Below are 22,435 nucleotides of genomic sequence, written 5' to 3'. Positions count from 1 at the left end.
GGCCCAGCCCAGCCTGTCGGGGTCCCGGGAGCTGGTGGGTGCCCTGCAGGCTGCAGCCCCCAGCCCGCTGCTCACCCCAGCTGCACCCATGCCTTCGCCCACCCCAGGGCTCAGGCATGGGCACATAGTCCCCACCCCCGTGTCCCCAGGTGATGGGGATGCTGGGGACAATGGCCTGTCTCTGAGTGGCACAGGGCTGCCGGGGGTGCCCCCATGACATGAGTGGATGCTGGGGGTGTCCAGCTATCCCCCCATAACCATGCTGGGGGGTATTTGTTTGCTTCCCCCTGGGTCTATGTAGGTCCTCATGGTGAGTTGCTGCCTGTGGTCCACAAGGATGCTGGGGGTGACCTGTTGCCCGCTGGGCCATATAGATGCTGGAGGAGACCAGGCTACCTCTGTGTCCATGCAGATGCTCGAAGCATATACCTGCCCCCATTACTCATCTCCAGCTAGCCCTGCGATCCGTGGGGATGCTGGGGTGTTCACCCATTGCCACAGCCCAGAGGCAAGCTGAGGAAGTCCACCTGCCCTCGTGGTCCATGGGGAAGTTCACCTGCCCCGGTGGCCATGGGGATGCTGGGGGTGCCCAGCTGTCCTCACGATCCACGTGGATGTAGGGCTGACTGGCCACCCTCGTGGTCCATGAGGATGCTGGGGTGCCTGTTTGCCCTCCCACAGGCCTCGGTAGCATCACTCATGCCAGTGAGATGAGGTAGCGGTTACCCGCTGCGTCGCTGCATCACTGGTGGCTCATGCGAGGCACGGTGACCATTCGCTCAGCCTCCAGCAATGCCTGGGCAGTGATTTCACTTTCTCATGCTCAGACACGTGGGCCGGGATAGGAGGCGGGGGACCACCTCGATGGGTGCCACCCCTGCACTCATCCTGGCAGAGCGGGCAAGGAGGGGGTCCAGGCAGCCTGCCAGGCATCCAGAGAAGGAGGTGGCACTTCCTGGAGCTCTGGCTGTGTTTACAGGCTCCTGTCCTGGGCCATCTCTCCGTTAACCCCTTCCAGCAGGGCTCAGCTCTGGCTGCTCAGCCCTGGAGCCACGCGCGGTGTCGTGGTTTAGGCCTGATTGGCAGCCAACCACAATGCAGCAGCTCTCTCTCCCTTCCCCTCCGGCAATGAGAAGGGACAGAGAGCCAGGCTTGGGGTTCAAGATAGGACTGGGATGGGGAAAAATCCCCCTTTTATGATCACGAGCAAAAGGCAGACTCGTTAGGGGAAGAAAAAAAAGAACATACATTTATTACAGACACTAACAACACATAACAGAGTAAGACAGTGAGAAGCATTGCCACATCTTGAGAACACCTTCCCCCCACCCCTCCCTTCTTCCCGCGCTCAGCTCTGCTAGGGGAGTGTCCGAAACTTGTTCCCCCTGTTCCATCGTGGTCCCCCTCTCACAGGAGACAGTCCTCCACAAACTTTCTCTGACCTGAATTCCTCCCATGGGCTGCAGCGTTCCCCACACTGCTCCATCATGGGTCACTAACTCCCTCCGACTGGATTCCCTCCCACGGCTGCAGCCCTTCCCGAGCTGCTCCGGCGTGGGACTCCCCTGCATGCTGCAATCCTCCCAGCACTGAATTACAGCAGCGGGGCTGCCTTTTCCCATGAGACCCCGGCCTTCTTCGGGCACAGCACCTTGATCATCCAGTCAGAAGCAATGGGCCATAAATCAATGTCTGCTCCACCGTAGATCTCCATGGGTGGCAGGGGGGGCCGCCCTGCCGTCTCACCACAGGATACAGGGGGGTCTCTGCTCCGGCACACCTCCCCCCTCCTTTCTTCCTCCGCTCCTCCACTGACCTTGGTGTTCATGCAGCTGCAGCAACTCCTCCTCACAAGTCCTACTGCACGTCACCATGTCCCTTAAATATGTTATCGCAGAGGCGCAGCCGATTGGCTCAATTTCCCAAACAGAAGTGGAACTGACGTGGAGCTGGGGGAGCTGCGAGAAGCTTCTCACAGGGGGCCGCCCCGATAGCCCCCTCCCCTGCCACCAAAAAACTCCACCAATCACTCAACCCAGGACACGCGGCCCCAGGGAATGCTTTCCAGAGCAAAACATGCGTGGCACCCCAACCTAGGCTGCCAGAGGATGTGGGAAGGGACACAGTGCCCTGTCCCCACCGGTTATGCCCCTGCCAGACACCCCTGGGCACACTTGTGAGCCCAGCAGCGGGGTGCAAGCACCACGAGGAGAAGCTGTCACGGGTTCGGGGGGGGCTGCCTGAGGCTCCCTGCTGCACCGGGGGGTCTAGGGACCAGGGCAGGATGGGAACGGGAGCGGTGCCTTTGCAGGACGCCAGCAACAGGGAGTGGGGTGGCCGCGGCAGGTGCTGTGCAGCCCCCGGCACCCAGCCAGGGGTGAGTCAGAGCCCACTCAGAAATAGCCAGCGGGAGCTTTTTCTGGAAGCCCCGCAGCTCCGGGAGTAGGTGTGGCATGCCAAGGCACTGCCCTTTGCTCAGGCCTGCAGGGCTGGGCAAGGGCCCCACTCAGCCCTGCCACTCACCCCCTGCTCCAGCCACCCCAGATCTGGGCACCCCCTGCTCCTGCGCCCACCACCCCTCTGGGACCCATCTGCCCTGGGCACCCACATCTGCTGGGTACCCACCCGCCCCGGGCAGCCACTAGCTGGGGGGGGGGGGGCCATGGGCTCCAGGCACCCACGCTGCAGATGTCCCCAGATGTCCCCCAGGCATGGCCTGGGGACCACCAAGCAGCACCCAGCCCTGAGCTGGGTGCCTGCAGCAGCGGGGGGTGATGCTGGCAGAAGGAGCAGGGGGACAGCAGCCTGGCACCCACGTCCCTTTGGCAGGAGGGTGCAGGGCAGAGGGAGCGGGTGGCCCAGCTCCGGACCGGGGTGCTGGGTGCCTGGTCCCATCTCAGCAAGGCGCTGGCCTTGTGTTTTGCTGTGGTGGTTGTGGTTGACATGGAGACCTTCCAGCTGTCTGCTCGCAGGGTGCCTGGGAGCGGGGGTGCTCACTCCATTTTGGGGTGGGGGGAGCGGGGGGGGAGAGGCAGGTGCTGGGGGCTGGGAGCATAAATCCAGAGCTGCTGTGAGCTCCCGGCATGGCAGGTCCCAGGGTCAAGGGCAACAGGACCACCTGTCTCCAGTTCCCAGAACATGGACAGCGTCTCCGGCTAACGGGGTGCTCATGCCGGTGACTCAGGATCTGGGAATCCGGCTGTCACCGAGCACCTGGACCCCATGCTCACAGGCTGCCATATCCCTCCTAAGGCCGCACACCCATCACCGGGAAGACACAGGATCCTGCCGGGAAATCATGCACGAGCACCGATGGAAACCCGAAACCCGACTGCTGCACCCCAGGCCATGCAGGGGACGCAGCCGAGGGCAGGATCCATCCCAATCCGTGTGAGGCCCGGGGGTCCCATCCCCTAGATGTGCCAAGGCCGTGCCCCTGTGGGGGGGCTGGCAGGCAGTTGGGGTGCTGCCCTGCCGCTGTGCCGACTCCCAGCACCCCACTGTGCATCACTGTCACTCAGGGACATTGGTCCCCAACACGGCACCAAGGGCTTGTGCCTTGTTTTCCCTGAGGGCCGAGCAGTGCCAAGGCAGGGGAGCGGCAATGGTGGGGGGCTGCAGCCTGGCTTACACCCGCGGCTCACCCCAAAGACACCCAGCCTTCAGGAAGCGTGCGCGTTCCCCTGTGCACTTGCACCCCCTGGAGAGCTGCAGGCGGGCCAAACCCTGTTTTGGGGTGGCTCCTACTCACTCAGTGCCTGGAGTTGGGGCGCCCTGGGGCAGCACTGGGTGACCATCCCTGGGGAACCCGTCCCTGCCCCTTGGGTCCCAACCCAGGCCCCCCCGGCTGTGCCCGGCTTCCACCCAGCCAGCCCCCGGCTCTGGCTTTGGCACGCACTGGGTTTGCCTGGCCCTGGTCCAGGGTGCAGAGCGTGGGGCGCGGGGTGCGAGGTGTGGGGTGCGGGGTGCACGGTGTGGACTGCACGATGCGGGGTGCAGGGTGCGAGGGGCCGGGCGTGGGGTGCAGGGTGTGAGGTGTGGGGTGCGGGGTGCACGGTGTGGACTGCACGATGCGGGGTGCAGGGTGCGAGGCGCTGGGTGTGAGGCGTGGGGTGCGAGGTGTGGGGTGCGGGGTGCAGGGTGTGGACTGCACGATGCGGGGCGCAGGGTGCGATGGGCCGGGCGTGGGGTGCAGGGTGCGAGGTGTGGGGTGCGGGGTGCACGGTGTGGACTGCACGATGCGGGGCACAGGGTGCGAGGCGCCGCGCGTGGGGTGCAGGGTGCGAGGTGTGGGGTGCACGGTGTGGACTGCACGATGCGGGGTGCAGGGTGCGAGGGGCCGCGCGTGGGGTGCAGGGTGTGAGGTGTGGGGTGCGGGGTGCGGGGTGTGGACTGCACGATGCGGGGCGCAGGGTGCGAGGTGTGGGGTGTGGGGTGCAGGGTGCGAGGTGTGGGGTGCACGGTGTGGACTGCACGATGCGGGGCGCAGGGTGCGAGGCGCCGCGCGTGGGGTGCAGGGTGCGAGGTGTGGGGTGCGGGGTGCACGGTGTGGACTGCACGATGCGGGGCGCAGGGTGCGAGGCGCCGGGCGTGAGGCGCGGGGCGCGTGGTGTGGAATGAGCGGTTCGGCACGCAGACTGCAAGGTGTGGGGCGCGGGGTGTGGGGTGCGGGGGGCAAAGGGGTGGATTGCGGGGCACAGGGGGAGCGGGGTGCGGGGTGCCGGGGTGCGGGGCACGGGGCGCGCGCGCCGCCGGGCCTCCTGGGCGCGTTCCTCCGCGCCAGCAGGGGGCGCGCGAGGCGCGGCGGCGCGGCGGCGGCGGCCATGCAGGTACCGGGCGGGCGCGGGGCGGGGGGTGCGGGACCTGCTCCGGTGGTTGTTTTGGCGGGGGGGGGGGGGGGGGGGGGGGGCGATGCCGGCGCTGTCCGGTGACGGCGGTGCCCGCAGGGCTCGAAGCAGGCCGCGCAGGCGGCGGCGCAGGAGCTGGTGAAGTTCGTGAACCGCAGCCCCTCGCCCTACCACGGTGAGCGGCCGCTCGGCCCCCCGCTTCTTCCCCCTTCTCCCCGTTCCCCTCCGGTGCGGCCCCGCTGACGGCTCTTCCCCCCCCCCCCCCCGCAGTGGTGGCCGAGTGCCGCAGCCGGTTGCTGCAGGCCGGCTTCCAGGAGCTGAAGGAGACGGAGCACTGGGAGGTGCGGCCCGCGCAGAAGGTGGGCCCGGCCGGGGTCGGGGCGGCGGGGCAGGGGACGGCGGGCGGCCCTCACCCCTGCCCCTCTGCCCCCAGTACTTCGTCACCCGCAACTTCTCCACCCTCATCGCCTTCGCCGTCGGCGGCCAGTTCCAGCCTGGGAATGGGTTCAGCCTGCTGGGAGCTCACACTGACAGCCCCTGCCTCAGGGTAAGGGCCGGCCAGCCGGGTGCCGTCCCCCACCTCCCCGGGGCCGCGGGCCCTCCGGTTTCACTCCGCAACCCAAAACCACCCCTGTGCCCCCACAGCACCGTTGCTGGGTCCCTACACGTCCCACACCTACCACCCAGGGCAGCCCGTGCTGACCCCCGACATCGCCCCACCTGCTGTGAGCGCCCCTGTGTCCCCTGTCCCGCAAAGCACCTCACAGCACACGGCGCTGACGGGATCAGTGATGAGGCTCTGGGTGTGCTCAGCCCAGTCCCCCACCAGTTACCCCGTCCCTGGGGTAGTGACACCTCTGCTCTTGCCCAGGTAAAGCGACGCTCCAAGCGGGAGCAGGTGGGAATGCTGCAGGTCGGCGTGGAGACCTACGGAGGGGGCATCTGGAACACCTGGTTCGACCGTGACCTCACCGTAGCCGGGAGGGTGATCATAAAGGTGAGCCCGAGGTGGGACAGCGTGCTGGGCTAGCTGCGTGGCCCTGGCTCTGGGCCTGTGCCTCCCACCTAGAGTGGGACCCGGTGCAGCCTCTCAGCCCTGCGGGCCTGGCCCCAGCAGACCTCCTTGTGTTTCAGGACCCGGCCACGGGGCGCCTGGAGCAGCGCTTGGTACATGTGGAGCGGCCTGTACTCCGCATTCCCCACCTGGCCATCCATCTGCAGCGCAGCATCAATGAGAACTTCGGGCCCAACACTGAGCACCACCTGTAAGGCCCGGCTCCGCCCCCGACCCCTGGCCAGCCTTCGGGAGGGCTGGGACCCAGCTGGAGTGGTGCCCAGCCTCCGCTCTCTCACTTTGGCAGCCGCTCATCACAATGAGGAGGTCTGCAGTGGCTTTTCGTAGACCCATAGAGTCCTCCTAGGAGATGCTTCCAAGCTCAGGACTTGGGAAAGGACACTGGGGTGTCCTGAGGTGGCGCAGTAGATCTGTGCTCGGAATGTTGCGTGTCCTTGCTCTGATCGACATGGCAATTGCTCCCTGGAGGAGCAAGGCAAGCACCCCAGGAAGGGTTGGTTGCGTGTGACCCAGGCAGCAGAGGTGAGCAAAGTCCTGGGAGCTAACGGGACCATCTCCCCACAGGGTTCCCATTCTGGCCACTGCTGTGCAGGGGGAGCTGGAAAAGGAGGTGCTCACGGAGGCCACACCTTGCAGTGCTGCGGCCCAGGTGAGCCAAGTGCCAAGGACTAGCAGGGGTGCTCGCTAGGACCTCACACTTGTCACCTTTCATTTCCAGTCCTTGGGGACCTGCCATCAGGTTCCCTTTCTCCCTGTGGACTGCTGGTAACCTTGCACTCTGCCCCAGAGCTGTGTACATGACACACCTGCTCAGCCATCTCCCTGCTCCCTCCCTGGTCCGCAGCCATCGTGTAGAAGGGGGTGCACAGCCCCTGTAAAGCTGTCACAGTCTCCCTGGGGAGGCAGGGCTGGGAGGGGGGATTGCACAGGGGCAGAAAGTCCCTCGCTGTGCCCTGCAAATGGCCCTGCTATCCTCTGTGAAGTGGGGGCTTGAACACAGGACGTGTTAGTAGGAGGGAGGACCGAGCCAACGTGAGTGGGGTGTGGGACAGCTCTGCCGGGGGGAACGGGGAGATGGGGAGTTTCCCCTGCCATCCACTACCTGCCCTGCCCGCAGCTTTGCTTTCTTCCCAGGCAGAGCGGCACAGCCCTGTCCTGCTTTCCCTGATCTGCCCCCAGCTGGGGGTGAAACCGGAGCAGATTGTGGAGCTGGAACTATGCCTGACAGATACACAGCCAGCGGTGAGTGAGGGCAGGAACCTCCCTCTGCCTGCACACAGCCTGCGGGCTGGCACTGCACAGGTTTTAGCTGGCATGCTTCCTCTGCCTGGGGCGTGCCAGGGCTCAGAGCTGAGCGGAATGAGAGGAGGCAGCGCCTGAGGGGCAGAGATGAGGAGACTGGAATGGGGACCCAGTGGCAGGTACTTTTTGCTGACACAGAGCCTGTACTCTGCTCCTCTTGGCTCTCTGCCTGCAGACGCTGGGTGGTGCCTTTGATGAGTTCATCTTCTCCCCACGCCTGGACAATCTACACAGCTGCTACTGCGCCCTGCAGGTGAGCAGAAGGGAAAAAGGAGCCTGGAGGCCGCAGCATGGCCCCCATGAACCCCGGCTCAGCTTAGTGGGGCTGTGGGCTGGCCTGAGGCTCTGCAGGGAGGCGTGTTCTTATGGGGTGGGTCGGGCTTGTTGGAGGATCTGGGGTTGGATGTGGGCTGCCCCCTTTGATGGGTGTGTGGAGGTCCCAGCAACTCCCAGGGATGACTCCTGCTCCCACTGGGCAACATGTGTGCCCACAGCTCCCTCCCTCGGTGCTTTGAGCTCTCCTGAGGAAGTTCCTGCCAGCTCAGTGCTGAGCTTCCCGGGATGGGGTGGCACTCAAGCTGGTGTCCTTTCTCCTCTAACCTCTCAGGCCTTGATTGACTCGTGCGCAGCACCCTTCTCCCTTGCCCAGGAGCCCAACGTGCGTCTCATCGCACTCTATGACAACGAGGAGGTGAGTGAGGGGCACAGCCATGGAGGGTCTGGCACAGGGAGGGGCTCCATGTTCTTCGTGGAGCTGTGCCTAGCAGGAGATAGATCCCAGGCCCCAGCGAGTCAAGGAGGGGGTTTGCTTGCCATGTGGAGCATGGCCCAGGCAGAGGGGGTGGGAAGCATTGGTGTGGTTGGAAGCAGCTCTGCGGGCTTTGGGGAGCCTCTGTCACTCAAGTGGCCCCTGGAGTGACTGAGGGGGAGTTGTGCCATATGGGTCGTGCTAACAGTGGTCCTTGGCAGGTAGGGTCAGAGAGCGCACAGGGCGCGGAGTCCTTGCTGACGGAGCTGGTGCTGCGCCGGATCTCAGCATCGCCGCAAAACCTGACGGCCTTTGAGGAGGCTGTGGCCAAGTCCTACATGATCAGCGCTGATATGGCCCACGCCGTGCACCCTAACTACGTGTGAGCAGTCTGAGCAGGGCCGCGGGCCAGGGCAGCCTGCCCTGCGGCTGGGGAGACGCGACCCCATCGCTCCCCCGGGAGTACAGGCAGGACAGTCCTCGTTGTGGTAGGGAGGGAGGGCCGTAGCATGAAACTCCTGCTTCTCTTTGGCAGGGACAAGCATGAGGAGAATCATCGTCCGGCTTTCCACAAGGTGAGGGCAGCCTTGTGCTTTGGGCTGGGACAGGCGCTGTCCGTCTGTCCTGCAGCACTGTTGTACACCCAGCCGCTCCCTGGAGCGTGGCCCCGGGGTGCAGCTCAGCAGCACTCAAATGGGAGACGTTTGTCCCACAGCACAACTTGGCTGTGCCGTACACCTGGTGTTAATCACTTGGGACCACAACCTTGGCCCTGCAGACTTTCCCTGCTCTGAGCTGGGGCTGTCCCCGTGGCGGGGCTGACCCCCACCCCCACGGATCACCCAGGGAGGGGAGAGTGGACTGGTGGGTTGGGGCGGGACGGCGCTGCCTGGACACGGGTGTTTCCAGAGCCGAGTATCCCCGGTGCCAATCGTGGGCCTGCGGTGCCTTCCCTCGCACAGGGCCCCGTCATCAAAGTGAACAGCAACCAGCGCTACGCCTCCACGGCTGTCACCGAAGCAGTCATCCGGGACATCGCCGCCTGCGTGGGTGTCCCTCTGCAGGTGAGCGGGGCTGGGCGAGCCCTCCGGGAACGTTACCAGCTTCGGGTTGCTTCCCCACCCCAGCTCGCCTCCCTTCAGGCCCCGGGGGCCCGTGTGGGAGGCCGTGGGGCAGTGTGGGGGAGCTGCCGAGGCCGTGTCCCCATGCAGGAGTTCATGGTGCGCAATGACACGCCCTGCGGCACCACCATCGGCCCCATTCTGGCCTCCCGCCTGGGGCTGCGCGTGCTGGACATCGGCTGCCCACAGCTGGCCATGCACTCCATCCGGGAGATGTGCTGCACCTCGGGGGTGCTCCAGAGCATCACCCTCTTCAAGGTGAGCCCCGTTTCCCGACACACCCCCCCCCCCACTCCCCATCCTGTACTGGAGCCCCCTCCCTGCTGCTCTGCATCTCCCGCATCCCTGCATCCCCAGAGCTGGGCTGTCCCTGCCCCCCCCCCCCCCCCCCCCCCGGCACCCCCCACCCCTCTGGAGCAGCACAGGCACTTGGCTGCTTCCGGAGGTGGCCCCTCGCATCCCAGCCTTCCCCCGGCGACTGCCATCCCCAAATGGTTCCTATGGCAACCGGCGCTAGCCTGGAGTCAGGGATGGGTTACTATGGCGACGCGGTCCTGCTCTCTGCGAGTCGCTGCCTGCTGCGTAACCTGGCGGGGAGCCGCTGCCTGTGTGTGCCCCCCCCCAGCCCACCCTGACGGCCTGTCTCCTTCCAGGGCTTCTTCGAGCTCCTGCCAGCGGTCAGCAGCAACCTGGTGGTCGACTGAGCGTGGCGGGGAGGGGGCGGCCGTGGGTTCGGCGCTGGGGCCATTAAAGCATCTCTGTCTCACCAGCGACTGGTCCGTCAGCGTGGTTGAGGGGGGGGGCGGGGTATGACCCTGGGGACTCCCACGTGGGGCTGGGAGTGGGTGCTCTTCGCCCACCCGCAGCGTTCCCCTCGGTGCTGGGGGTCCCTGCTAAGGGGCAGAATGTGGCTCTGCGCCCCCCCCCCAGGGTGGGGATGTCTCCTGTAGTGCTGGGGCTGCCCCTGTCCCCAGGGGAGGTGGGGGGGGGACAGTTAGCCAGCCCTGCCGCGGCGCAGGGCGTGCCGCCAGCCCCAAAGCTTTGGGGTTTGGGGGCCCTACGGGGGGTGCGGGGCGACCCCTGCTCGCTGACCGTCCCGGGGTGGTGCCCCTGGGCGGGGCTGCGAGGGCGTGGCCCGTGTCTCGCCGCTCATTGGGCCCTTTTTCTAGGGCGTGGTCTGCGCAGGAGCCAATGGGACCGCAGGGCTGGGAAGCGGCAGGCGGTGATTGGTGGGGGCGCTGCCGGCGCGGCGGCACACCCCCCGGGGGGGGCGTGGCTCGCCTCCAGGGCGGCTGCGATTGGCGCCGGTGCTCGGCCTCGCTCGCTGAGGGCGGGGAGGGGGCGAAGAAGCCCGGGTTTCTGATTGGCTGCGGCGCACGGGGTGGGGCGTAGCTCGTCAGCAGCGGGCCGCTCGCCATTGGCGGGAAGGCGGCGGTGGGCGGGGCGCGCGGCTCGGCGGGGCGCGGGTTGGCGGCGGCGGCGGGGGCGCGGCCGGCGGGTGCGCCATGGTGCGGCCGTGAGCGGAGCATGGGGCGGCGGCTCCTCCGGGCGCTCCTCTGCCTCCTCCTCCTGGCCGGCCGTGGGCTGCTGCGGGACGGCGGCGCCTCCGCCTCCGCCACCGCCGCGCACGGTGAGACCGTGGGCCCGCGGGCGGGGCGGCGCCCCCCGGCAGCGCGGGAGGGTGGGGGAGCGGCGGGGAAGGGCGGGGGGGCGAGCTCCGCGGCCCGGGGCTGTTCAGCGCGGCCTCTGGGCGCTGTCCCAGCGCGCACCGGCAGGCCTGACCCCCGGCGGAGAGCGAGAGAGGACAGCCTAACACCGGCACCGCGTCACTGGGGGTGCCGCCGCTCTCCGGGGGCTACCGGCGGGGCTGGTCCTGGGGCGCCCCGCCGGCGGGAGAGTTGCTGACCCCCCCGGGGCCGGTTGGACGGGACGGGAGCGGGGCGGTGCTCGCTCAGAGACCCTGCCCGGGGGTGGGTAAAGCCGGTGCTTAGGGCTGCCGCGGGGATGGGGAGCCCGGGGCAGCGGCCCTGAGCGGCGGCTCCCTCCGGGACCCCGGCGCTCTTCAGCCGCCTCCCGCCGCTAAGCGGTAGCCCGGCTCGGGACGCGAGGGCGCGCCGGTGCGCCCGCTCTGCTCCAGCCCGGCCATTGCGGCCCCCGCCCGGGGATTCTCGGAGACCCGAGTGCCGCTGCCGGTAGCGGGGCTGCAGCCCCCCCCGCCCCGCAGGGCACGGCCCCGGCGGCCGCTGACTCACTGCCGGGAGCCCGGAGCTGCCGCGTCCCTCGTCCCCTCCGGCGGGCCCGGGAGCGGCGGGAACGGGGGGACCCGACCGTCTCCAAGAACAGGCGGCGACGGTGCCGGAGCGGCTGCGGCTCAGCCCCGTCCTGCCCGGGGGAGCCTCCCCGGGGCCGGTGCTGCCGCCCCTCCCGGCGGAGCGGCGCGTCCCGGCGGGAGGCGGCTGCGCAGCTTCAGCACCGCGGCCAGCGCCCGCCGCCCCGGCCCGGCCCGGCCGCCCCCCCCCGCCCCGGGGGTCGCTCCGCGGCGGCGGGGTCCTGAGCCCCGCACCTGCGCTGGTCCCCGTCCCGGGGGGGAGCGGGCCCGTGGGTACCTGGGTTTTGGGGACACACACCCCCCCCCCCCCATCCCCACTTGCCCCCTTCCCCCGCGGCGGGCTCGGCGGGCCCCTCCCTCCCCTCCCCCCCGGTTGTTTTCTCGTTCCTTCCTCGCCATCCGGGGCTGAGTCATCGCCTGCTGCCGTCTCGCTGCTGACGGGCTTGGACCGAGACGGGGCGGGGGGGGGAGAGGAAGGGGGAAGCCGCCCCCTGCCCAAGTGCTGCCCCGCGAAGGGGGTGGAGAGAGACACACACACACCCCACCGCCTTTGCATGTGTGCTTTGGGGTCCCCCGCGCAGGGAGAGTGGGTCCCTGGTGTCACAGGGCTGTGTCCCTGCCTCGTAGTGCCACATGTGGGAGGGCAACAGACTCGGTCTTGCAGGTCTCTGCCCTCTCGGCTTTCCCTTGCTAACCGCCAGCACCCCAAAAAACTCCAGGCTTCCCCCCACTCCCCAGAGCCAGGGGCAGGCTCTGTACACAGCCCCCCATCTCGGCTTTGAGGGGGGAGTGGCTGGCACCAAGGCCGTGCCCTGAGCCACCAGGCTGTGCCCCCCATCACCACATCTCACCCCCATGGTGCTCTCCTGGAGAGTGGGGTTCCCCAAGCAGTTGCTGATGAGCAAACCCCATTGGAGCTCCACCTTGGACGCTGTGCTGACTGGCATGTCTGTCCGTCTGTCCGTCCCAGGCTGCCTGTTTGACCGGAGGCTGTGCTCCCCCCAGGAGGTGTGTGTGCAGGGTAAGTAGCTAGAGGGGGTGCAGGGATCCCCTCTTGCTTCCATGGGCTGCCATGAAGGGGAACTTGGGGCGCAATGCGGGGGGGGCATGGCAGGAGAAAGGTGGGGCTGTGCCCAGAGACCCTCACCCCAGGGTGTTCATCCATCTGGCCCCGCTGCCTCCCCTCTCTTGCAGATGGGCTGTTTGGGCAGTGCCAGGTGGGCTCCGTGCAGGACAGACCCTACTTCCAGGTCACCTCTCCCGTGCTCCAGCGCCTGCAGGATGTCTTGCGGCATCTCATGGCTCAAGGTGAAGGGGGGGAGCAGGGGGGAGTCCCTGCGACCCGGCGGGGAGGAGGTGTAGTGGCACTAGGGCTGTCTGGGGTCCTGCTGGCCGAGGGTGGGCTGAGGAGGGGCTCAGCTGATCCTGGAAGGAGCTGGGCCAAACCCAGGCCGTGCGACACAGGGTCAGGACAGCAGGGTGGCCTCCCATGCCCTCACCCCACGGTCCCCAGGCGTCCTCTGTGTCTCACAGCCCCCTCCCGCGGCAGGGCTCTCGTGGCAGGATGGCATCACCCAGTATGTGATCTCGCAGGAGATGGAGCGCATCCCCCGCCTCCGCCTGCCGCCCTCGCTGGAGCCAGTGGCCAGGGACAGGTAGGGCAGCACCAGCCTGCGAGCAGAGCCCAGCAGGGCAGTGAGGGCTTTGCCCCCCAAATGGGGTTTTGGGGGGGACACCTCCCGCTTACCCAGGTGAGTCACCCCAGCACTGTTTGCCTCTGAGGTTCCTGCCCCTCCGCGGCTCCCCACGGCGAGCCCCGCTCTCCGCAGACCCCAGCCTGCCAGCGGCTCAGCATCTGGGGCAGCCCCCGGTGCTACTGCCCTCCCCCCTGTTGCAGCGGTACCTGGAGCACCTCCTGCTGTCGCCCCCCCCCCAGCTGGGCTATGAGGAGGCACTACTCAACCCCTACTCCTACCACAAGGTAAGCCCCCTTCTCGGGCGGAAAGGTAGAGATGGGCAGGGCAGTGCTGTGCTCCCAGCGCTCTCCTTCTGCCGGTGCTGGGGTGCCCCCCTGGCTCTGGGGTGCCCTACAATAGGGTGGCAGGGGCCCTGTGGGGTTTGACTGTGTTGGCTTTGTGTTTCGGTTGCAGTTTGGCTACCAGGATGGTGCTCACCAGCTCCCCGGCGGCTCATCCAGGCAGAGCCCTGATACTTCCTCGCTGCTGGGCCGGGTCCCTGCCCAGGCCCTTTTTGGGGCTGGCCCTGTGCCCTCCTACGGCGGGCAGCCGGGAACGGACGGGGGGCATCTCTTCCAGGACTTGGGCATGCTTTCCCTGCCCAGAGAGAAATCTGGCCGCCCAGACCCTGCCAGCACCAGGCTCCAGCACAGCTTGCGGCTCCCCAGCGACTACAGGGACATGGAGGAGAGGGAAAACCCAGTGCCCTTGGCCGCCCAGCCACCCCCTGCACAGACAGGTACCATATCCTCCAGCCAGGCACCAGCCCTCATCCCCATCCTGTCCCCACAGCCACGTTCCTTGTGGCTCAGACTCTTCCTTCCTCTGGTTTCATGCCCATGGGTAGCGTATCCCTCCCCCTGGACCCCACCTGCCCCAGCTGCCGCGTCCCCAGCCCGCGGTCCTTGTGTGGATGCAGAGCATCCGACCTGGTGCTGCGTTCTCTTGCAGATGCTGCCCTGAAGAGGCTGGCCTCCCTCCTGGCCAGCTACGGCCTGGGGCTGCCGGAGCTGAGCCCCCAGCAGCTGAGCAGCCTTTCCACCCTCCTCCAGTTGCTCCAGAGCTCTGGTGAGTGGGGCACAGGGACGGGGCAGGCAGGGATTGGCAGCGGTGTGTGCCAGCACACCTTGTTGTGGGTTGCCTCTCAGGGAAGGTGCCACAGGACCTCTGTCTCTTTCCTTCCCAGGTGTTGCTGGCCCTGAAGTGCCCACAGCAAAACGGGTGGGTTTGCAGCAGAGTGGTGCTGGAGGAGGTGCCGTGCCACAGGTGGAACATGGGAGGGAGGGAGGGAGGGAGAAGCCCCCCAGGGCTCTCATCAGAGGTCCCAGCTCCTCCCTTTCCCTCCCTCCAGGTGTCAGAAGGGGACATGCAGCATGGAGAGGAGCCAGTGCCCCCTTCCTCCACAGTGCCACCCCGCAAAATCCCAGCCAGCAGCTCCCCAGGGGATGGGCAGAGGGGCAGGGCAGCGTCCTCGCCAGCCCCCCGGGCTGAGCCACAGCGGGCACACGGTGGGGATGCTCTCAGCCCTGGGAAGCCGATCGTGGTGGAGAAGAAGAGCTACACAGAGGCAAAGGATGGTGGGGTGCAACAGGGCACGCGGCCACCGGACGAGTACGGCTACATCATCACGGACCAGAAGTGAGAGCTGGGGGGTCAGGCAGGGGAGGGGCTGCGCATGTGTGAAGGGTTTGTATCCCACCTCCCCACTCTGGCTGTCACAGCAACATGTGCTCAGCTGAGCCTGTTTGGGTCTCTGGTAGGGTCAGGTCTGCGGTGGGGTCAGGTCTCCCATCCCCTCTCTACCTGCAGCCCTTGTCCCACCCCAAAGCCTTCCCTTCTCAGCCCACACCAAGACTGCAGGATGGAAGGCTGGGACGGGTTCAGCCAAGTGTGTGTGCACAACTGCCTCTGTGCACACTTGTGTGCAAGGCAGGGGTCAGCTCACCCCCATCACCACACATCCCCATGCTCTTACCCCCTGCCCACCCTGACACGCCTGCAGCCAGCAGGCTGTGCACGTGGGACTCCCTTCCCCAGCCGTGGGGGCCGTGGGCTCTCCCTTTGTCCCCGCTGCCCACTCCTCACCCCGCCACTGTCCCCGCAGGCCCCTGGGGCTGGCTGCCGGCGTGCGGCTGCTGGAGCTCCTCGCCAAGCACCTCCACCTCTCCACAGCCAGCTTCATCAACATCAGGTGAGGGGAGCGGGGCCATGGGGTGCTGCTGTCGCAACCCTGGCCATGCGCAGCCACCCCGGGTGGTGGGTCAGGAGGGACGGGGCTGTGGTGGGGATGGGGAAGGGGCCTGCGCTTCTCACGCTGTGTCCCCCCCGCTCCTCTGGCAGCGTTGTGGGCCCCGCGCTCACCTTCCGCATCCGGCAGAACCCCCAGAACCTCTCACTGGCAGATGTGGCCAACCAGGCTGGTGAGTTGGGCTGGGGTCCCCCTAGTCCTGCTTCCCCCCCCAGCCCTGAGTAGTGGGGTACACCTTCCCAGGGACCATATATCCCAGTTCCCTTGGCTGAACTGGGGAGCTGGCATGGGGTGCACAGCTGTCAGGGGTATCCCTTGGCTCTGTCTCTGGGGAGGGCGTCTCTTGAGTGGAAGGGAAGCACCCCTCTGACCATCTCCTCTCCATCCACAGAGCAAGTGAAGGCAGAGCTGGAAGCAGAGCTGGGCCTGAAGATCGTACAAACAGGAGTGGGAGAGGTAGGAGAGTGAGCATGCCTGTCCCTTGGGGCTGGGGGGGCCAGGGACAGGGCAGTGGGGGTGCTGCTGCTGGGTCCGAGCTGGGAAGCACGCTGTGCCCCTGCCCTGGGGCCCAGGGGTCTTCATGAGCAAGTCTGGGGATCAGCTGAGGAGCAGAGGGCTCTGGGCAGCTTTCAGGCTGCTGTGTTGGAGACAGACTCAGGTTATTTGGGATGAGCCAGAGCAGGACCGCTCCAGTGACCCCCTTCCTCCCGGCAGTGTGATGCTGCCCAGCCGTCTGCACTCCCAGGGCACTCAGCTCTTTCCAAAACAAAAGCTCTGCAGGGTTTGAAGGCAGTCGGGGAGGGTCTCCCAGGAGTTTTTCCCCCTTTCATCCAAGACAGGCTGCACCCTGCAGGTCTCATCCTCTCTTCCCTCCAGCCTGCACACCCCATCTTAGCTGTGGCCTGGGCACCCCAGTGCCCAGCTGTGCCCAGAACATCCCAGAGACTACAGCTAGGCAGGCAAAATGCCATTGTGCCCCCAGAGAATGGCAAAGCAGCTGAAGGCAGGGATGGAGCAGGAGCCATCTGCTTGGAGAGGGGCACCCCCTCCCCATGCTCCTCTGGAGACCCCCAGGAACAGTCTCCTGAGAGGGGAGGAGAAGGGGCTGGAGGTAGGGGACTGAGCCTGGCTCCCGTGGTTGCAGCCTGGGGAGGGGAAGTGGTGCAGCACATCCCCAACCCGGGGTCCCTGTTTCCCACCCTCCTGCCCTGTGGCTGTAGCCGTGGGCAAGGAGGAAGAAAAGGGGGACCTTGGAGGAGGAGGAGGCCATGGAGAAGGGGTGGCCTGGCCACCGAGGCAACCTGTCTCCATCAGCAACATGTGGAGTGTTGCTATGGCGATGCCTTTTGATGTGGCAAGTATCAGGAGCTGGGAGAGATGGCAGAGATGAAGGAGCTGGAGCTCAGAGCAAGCTGAGGCAGCTTTGCAAGCCCTCTTCTGCATGGACCTCCCCAGTCCAGAGCAGCTTGTGCTTTTCCTTCATCCTCCCGTCAAGCTCTGAACTTGATGGAACTGGTGCAAGATTTGGGAAAGGAGGGATGTAGAGAGGCAGGGGGACAGCAGGTCCTGGGCAGGCCTTGGGAGGGAGGTCCCTTCTGTCCCCCTAGCTCCTCCGACACCTCTGGGGCTGCAGAGATGCTCCTGCCTGGGTGCCCCAGGGAGCTGGGAGGTGCTGGCCCTGGTGAGTACCCCAGGCTGCAGGGCTGGCTGGGCCCTGGCAGCAGTCAGACTGGCCCCCAGGTACCCTGGGGCAGGGGCATCCCCAGGCGATGACGATGATAACGTAGGTGATGATGACGCAGTGTTCCCTCAGTAACCTCATCAGGCTCGTAGCCAATGGGAGGCTGTGACAGTGAGGTAATGCCAGGCTCTGGCGCCTCATTGGGTGCAGGGTATTTGGTGGTGGTGATGCCCCAGCATCTCCGTGCTGCCCCAGGACCTGCCTGTCAGTGAGTGGGCAGGGGCGCAGCATCCTGATCACCAGCAGCTCTAGTACAGGGCCCAGGGGGTCTCGGCCTTTGGCAGGGGAATATCTTATCCAGCAAGGGTTCAGCACCAGCCCGTCCCAGCATGGGACTGGTATGGATTGGGCTGTCCCCCCCAGCCACGGGGAAGGAGCCCTGGAGACACTGCCTGCAAGGTGGCAGGGGCTGCTCTGCGTCCCAGCTGAGGAGAGCAGTGGGGAGGATCTGTCCCCCAGCTGGGATTGGCACCAACCCTCTGGCAGTGCCAGAATATCCCCACCGTGCCCTGCTGTGGAGCAGTGGCTTCAGGGGAGACCCTGCCCCATTTGGGGACATCCCCTGGGAGCAGCGATTGCTGCCCTGGACCCAGCGGTTCAGTTGTCCCCTCCTTTGCCATTAACCCCTTGGACTGAATCTGGCCCTTGTTGACCTCCAGCTGGGCAGGAGCTCATTGAACCTGAGCTCCGTAGGGCTCCCTGGGAGGGGGGCAGCCCTGGGTGCTGGGAGCAGGGGAGCAGCCGGTCACTGCTGCCTGAGTTTGGCCAGGCTCTTCCCCCTCCTGCAACCCCAGGGTCACCAGTGTGAGCAACACCCCCATGCGATGCACAGACGGGTGGGTACACCATGCCTCCCCCCAGTGACACCAGCTCTGCCTCAGCTGAGGGCGCTGGGAGAATCCGCGCAGCACCGAGCACGCTTGCTCTGTTTGAGCACCCAACAACCCCAGGCGTGCTGCTGAACGGGGTCCCTGCCCCTCCCAGCCCCGTGCCGATGCTCCCCACTAACTTTTGCTCGGCTCTGCCCCCAGAGAAATGAGGCTGCTGCCTACTCGCACCCATCCCGCTTCGGGGACAGCTTCCACTCGGTGCTGCTGACCTTCATCGCGCTGGCCTGCGTGGCAGCCATCGCCATCGCCGCCGCCGCGGCCTTCTGCCTCCGGCGCCATGCCAAGCAGCGGGAGAAGGAGCGCCTGGCCGCCCTGGGGCCCGAGGGTGCTGCCGACACCACCTTCGAGTACCAGGTACGACCCCGTGGGATGCGGGGCCTTGTGGGATGCAGCCCCGCCGCATCAGCATCACTTGGGGCGCACGGGGCTGCCCCGCGGCAGCACTATGGCCAAAGGACAGGGCTCTTGCTGGGGTCTCCAGGAGCTGTGCCGCCAGCACATGGCTGCCAAGTCTCTCTTCGGCCGTGCCGAGGCACCGGCGGCACCGGCGGAGACCTCGCGGGTCAGCAGCGTCTCATCCCAGTTCAGCGACGCCCCGCAGCCCAGCCCCAGCTCCCACAGCAGCACGCCTTCCTGGTGCGAGGAGCCTGTCCAGTCCAACATGGACATCTCCACTGGACACATGATCCTGGTGAGCTGGCCTGGCGGGTTGGCAGCCCCCCGGCCCCCCTGTGTACATCCCCAAGCTGTTGGGCTGATCCCCACCTCTCTCCCCCAGGCCTATATGGAGGACCACCTCCGCAACCGGGACCGGCTGGCCACGGAGTGGCAGGCTCTCTGCGCCTACCAGGCTGAGCCCAGCGTCTGCTCCGTCGCCCAGAGTGAAGCTAACCTGAAGAAAAACCGCAACCCCGACTACGTGCCCTGTGAGCGTCCCGGCTGCCCTGCCCCAGGGACCGGCTCCCAGGGCTGTGGCAGGAGGGCGGTGTGGGGTGGGGGGGGTGCCGGGGGCTGCGGAGGGGGTTTGCCCCCAGCTCCCCCAGGCACTCGCCACATCCTCTGGCCTCCGTTTCCCCTAGACGACCACGTGCGGATCAAGCTGAAAGCCGAGAGCAACCCGTCTCGCAGTGACTTCATCAACGCCAGTCCGATTGTGAGTGATCACGGGGGGCCCCTGCCCTGCCACCCCTCGCCGTGACGTGCTCAGCCCAGGCGAGGCTCCCACTCCGTGATGGAGTTGGACTGAGCTCACACTCCTGTGAGCTACAGCTGTGAGCAATGTGCCTGCCCTGTTGCTCAGACACGGTTAAAATCCATATCCCTCCTGGCTGCGGCACCTGAAGCTCCCTCCCCAACCCTCCCATCGCCCCTGGAGTATCCCCCCCACTCCTCCCAGTGTCACCACCCCCCCTGGCTGAAGCGTGTGCAGTCTGACACCCCCCTTTCCTGCTCCAGATCGAGCACGACCCACGGATGCCGGCGTACATTGCCACACAGGGGCCACTGTCCCACACTATCGCTGACTTCTGGCAGGTGAGCGTCACCCGGCTGTGCCAGCGCATCGGGGTCCCTCTGGGTGCTGCCCACCAGATGGGTCACAGCGGCTCGGCCACTCTCCTGCCTGGGCTGCCACCCAGCAGTGACACCCCCCGTGCCTTGTCTGCAGATGGTGTGGGAGCACGGCTGCACCGTCATCGTCATGCTGAGCCCGCTGGCTGAGGACAGCGTCAAGCAGTGTGACCGCTACTGGCCGGACGAAGGCTCCTCTCTCTACCACATCTACGAGGCAAGTGCGGCTGGTAGTCCGGGGCAAGGAAGACCCTCCAGCCCCCCCGCCCGGCGCTGACGCCCGCCGGCTGCCTCTCTCGGGCAGGTGAACCTGGTGTCGGAGCACATCTGGTGCGAGGATTTCCTGGTGCGCAGCTTCTACCTGAAGAACGTGCAGTCGCAGGAGACCCGCACCCTGACGCAGTTCCACTTCCTCAGCTGGCCGGCCGAGGGCATCCCTGCCACCACCCGGCCCCTCCTCGACTTCCGCAGGTGAGCGCCCACCCGGTGCCATGCCAGCCCCCGGGGAGCCGGCGGTGGTCCCGGCCGCGGGGGACTGATGGGCCAGGACATCGCTGCCGGCGTGAGGAGGGTCAGGGCCGTGGCATGGACCGGCTGAGGGGACAGGGGGCTGCCGTGCATGGGAAGGAGCAGAACCACCAGGTTCTGGCCAGCTTGGGATGAGCTTGATCGGCAAGAAACCTCCAGCTGAGGTTGGCGGGGCTCTCCACCCTTCAAGGGGAGGGTGGGAAAGTGCTCCTCCCTGGAGCTGGCATGGGGGACAGCACTGCCTGGCACCCTCCCCAGATGTGGGTGCAAGAAGAAACCCCACCCAGAGCCAGCTTTGAACAGCTGTGACCCATTGCTCCCCAGGCCCTACAGCCAGCAGTGGGTCCCCAGCTAGCCCGGGGCGAGGGCTGTGGGGCCGGGGCTGCTCCCGGGAGGTTTGCAGGCAGTGCCTGCTGGGGTCTCGGGGCCCCTGGGTGGTGGTGGGCTCCTGCCAGGGGCTGGCTGGTCACTGTCCCTAGGCTGCATGGCCCCCCCCCCCTGCTTAAGGCAGCAGGAGGTCCCCAAGTACATCGCCCTCCTCTCTGCCCCGCTCACGCTCTCTCTGTCTCTCTGTCTGTCTCTGTCTCTCTCTCGCAGCTGCCGGCGTCATTTTTGTGATTTGCAGCTAGTAATCTGGCTCCAGTTGCATAGTCACAAAAGTGATCGTTGGCAGCCGTGCCTGCTGCATGGAGCATGCCGGGAGCCCCGCCGGCGCCTGGCCCCCAGCTTCGCGCCCCACCGGACCAGAGCTGCTCCCTTGGGGGTCCTGCTACCGTTCCCCTCCCTGGGCTGGGCACCCGAGGAGCTGGGCTCCTCTCCCTGCCCTGGCACCTCTCTACCCCTGGTCCCCATCCCATGCCCAGCACCGCTGGGGAGGCAGGAGCAGCCATGTGCCAGACCCCCAGGGCCACATCGTGGGGTGCCCTCTGCCCCCCAGCTCGGCTCAGCAAGGGGCCCCTACCGCAGCCTTGTCCCCAGCAGGGCAGGGCACCGACCTTCTTTCCTCTTGTCCTTGCAGGAAGGTGAACAAGTGCTACCGGGGTCGCTCCTGCCCTATTATCGTGCACTGCAGGTACTGCCAGGGATGGAGCCGGTGGGGGGGGGGGTACGGGCTGGCGGGGGCCCAAAGGCTGAGACCTGCTGGCCAGGTCCAGTCCCTGAAGCACGTCCCCCTGGTCCAAGCCTCTGTGTCTTGCAGTGACGGTGCAGGCAGGACCGGGACGTACATCCTTGTCGACATGGTCCTGAACCGAATGGCCAAAGGTAGGTGCAGGGCAGCACCGCTTCTGCCCTGTCCGGGGGGGGGGGGTGCAGGGACCTGTGCTCTGCCTGTGGACACCCCCACCCCCTTCCTAGCACCCTCCTTCCCCTTCTGCCCCAGGGGTGAAGGAGATAGACATAGCTGCTACGCTGGAGCACATCCGAGACCAGCGGCCGGGCATGGTGCAGACCAAGGTACCCCCCCCCAAACTGGGGATCCCCTCCCACCCTGAGCACACACAGCCCCCAGAGCCCAGCTGGCAGGGACCCTCATGCCCCAATCTGCTCCCCCAGGACCAGTTTGAGTTCGCGCTGACGGCTGTGGCCGAGGAAGTGAATGCCATCCTGAAGGCGCTACCGCAGTGATGGCGAGGAGCCCTCCCCTCTCGTCTCCCCCCATTACCCGCCCCCCCCAGCTTTGCGTGCTCTCCTCGCCCTGCCCGTGGGGCTGCTCTCCCTGTGAAATGCTGTCTGTGCTGCTGGCTCTGTTTCCCCCTCCCTCTGGCTCCCCCTGCCCTGCTCCCCAGGGACACAGGGCTCAGCCCCTCTACCTGCAGAGCCTGGGACCCAATTGCACCTGCTGCCACCACTGAGGGGACTGGGTTTGTGTCCCCTGTCCCCTGCAGAGGAGGAGACCGGGTGAGGCTGCTGGGAGTTGGCTGTGGGCCCCCCCCCAGCCGCCCTCTTGCACCCCAACCTGGTAGTCCTGTGTCAGCTCCCTCCCTGTGCCCAGGTTGGGGGCAGGAGTGGGCAGGGGTCCCCTATGGTCAGGGAGAGCACTAGGTGCAGGGGGGGCCTGGCCCAGCCCCAGGTCCCCTCTGTGTGTTCCCTGCCTCGTCACTCAAGCGGAAAAGAAATTTCTAGAGAAATATAATTTTGTATCTTGATGTGAATAAAGTTCTCGTGTTGCGTTCGTGCAGCTGCAGCCATGCCTGGCCTCTAACTGTGTGTGCGTAGCGGGGCATACAGGGCCTGTGTCTGTGGATCCCCCCATCCCTGCAGGAGCACAGCCTGTACCCCACAACCGCCAGCGGAGAGCAG

The 22,435-nt window shown here is 66.6% G+C and overlaps 2 protein-coding genes across 2 annotated transcripts; both read left to right on the top strand.

Moving 5' to 3' along the window:
* Nucleotides 1-4,798: 4,798 nt before the first annotated feature.
* LOC104362319 (aspartyl aminopeptidase) lies at nt 4,799-9,862 on the top strand. Its single transcript, XM_042784331.1, has 15 exons — nt 4,799-4,829; nt 4,947-5,022; nt 5,118-5,206; nt 5,281-5,394; nt 5,719-5,844; nt 5,982-6,112; nt 6,487-6,571; nt 7,057-7,164; nt 7,400-7,477; nt 7,832-7,915; nt 8,194-8,354; nt 8,508-8,547; nt 8,935-9,036; nt 9,184-9,351; nt 9,747-9,862. Exons 1-15 carry the CDS (start codon nt 4,824-4,826, stop codon nt 9,795-9,797), a joined length of 1,419 nt encoding a protein of 472 aa, XP_042640265.1. The 5' UTR covers nt 4,799-4,823; the 3' UTR covers nt 9,798-9,862.
* A 703-nt stretch (nt 9,863-10,565) lies between these two features.
* PTPRN (protein tyrosine phosphatase receptor type N) lies at nt 10,566-22,319 on the top strand. The gene is made up of 23 exons (XM_042784175.1): nt 10,566-10,723; nt 12,393-12,443; nt 12,617-12,730; nt 12,972-13,077; nt 13,205-13,403; nt 13,573-13,897; nt 14,110-14,226; nt 14,345-14,424; nt 14,510-14,796; nt 15,263-15,349; nt 15,499-15,578; nt 15,798-15,862; nt 18,179-18,391; nt 18,519-18,728; nt 18,816-18,963; nt 19,117-19,190; nt 19,493-19,570; nt 19,704-19,823; nt 19,911-20,077; nt 21,153-21,206; nt 21,333-21,397; nt 21,516-21,589; nt 21,689-22,319. The coding sequence occupies exons 1-23, from the start codon at nt 10,621-10,623 to the stop codon at nt 21,758-21,760; spliced, it is 2,889 nt and encodes a 962-aa protein (XP_042640109.1). The 5' UTR covers nt 10,566-10,620; the 3' UTR covers nt 21,761-22,319.
* The last annotated feature ends 116 nt before the right edge of the window (nt 22,320-22,435 follow it).

This window comes from Tyto alba, unplaced genomic scaffold (assembly GCF_018691265.1).
Source record: "Tyto alba isolate M040663 unplaced genomic scaffold, T.alba_DEE_v4.0 Super-Scaffold_7, whole genome shotgun sequence".
Classification (NCBI taxonomy): domain Eukaryota; kingdom Metazoa; phylum Chordata; class Aves; order Strigiformes; family Tytonidae; genus Tyto; species Tyto alba.
The sequence above is the reverse complement of the archived record's forward strand: the minus strand, read 5'-3'. Positions and strand labels throughout refer to the sequence as shown.

What these genes read in the sequence shown, in the direction of transcription:
- PTPRN (XM_042784175.1), top strand. Translation starts at nt 10,621, where the DNA reads ATGGGGCGGCGGCTCCTCCGGGCGCTCCTCTGCCTCCTCCTCCTGGCC. An exon ending in CAACCCCGACTACGTGCCCT is followed by an intron (nt 18,964 to 19,116) that starts GTGAGCGTCCCG and finishes CGTTTCCCCTAG; the next exon opens with ACGACCACGTGCGGATCAAG. An exon ending in CCTGAACCGAATGGCCAAAG is followed by an intron (nt 21,398 to 21,515) that starts GTAGGTGCAGGG and finishes CTTCTGCCCCAG; the next exon opens with GGGTGAAGGAGATAGACATA.
- LOC104362319 (XM_042784331.1), top strand. An exon ending in TGACAGATACACAGCCAGCG is followed by an intron (nt 7,165 to 7,399) that starts GTGAGTGAGGGC and finishes CTCTGCCTGCAG; the next exon opens with ACGCTGGGTGGTGCCTTTGA. An exon ending in ATCGTCCGGCTTTCCACAAG is followed by an intron (nt 8,548 to 8,934) that starts GTGAGGGCAGCC and finishes TCCCTCGCACAG; the next exon opens with GGCCCCGTCATCAAAGTGAA.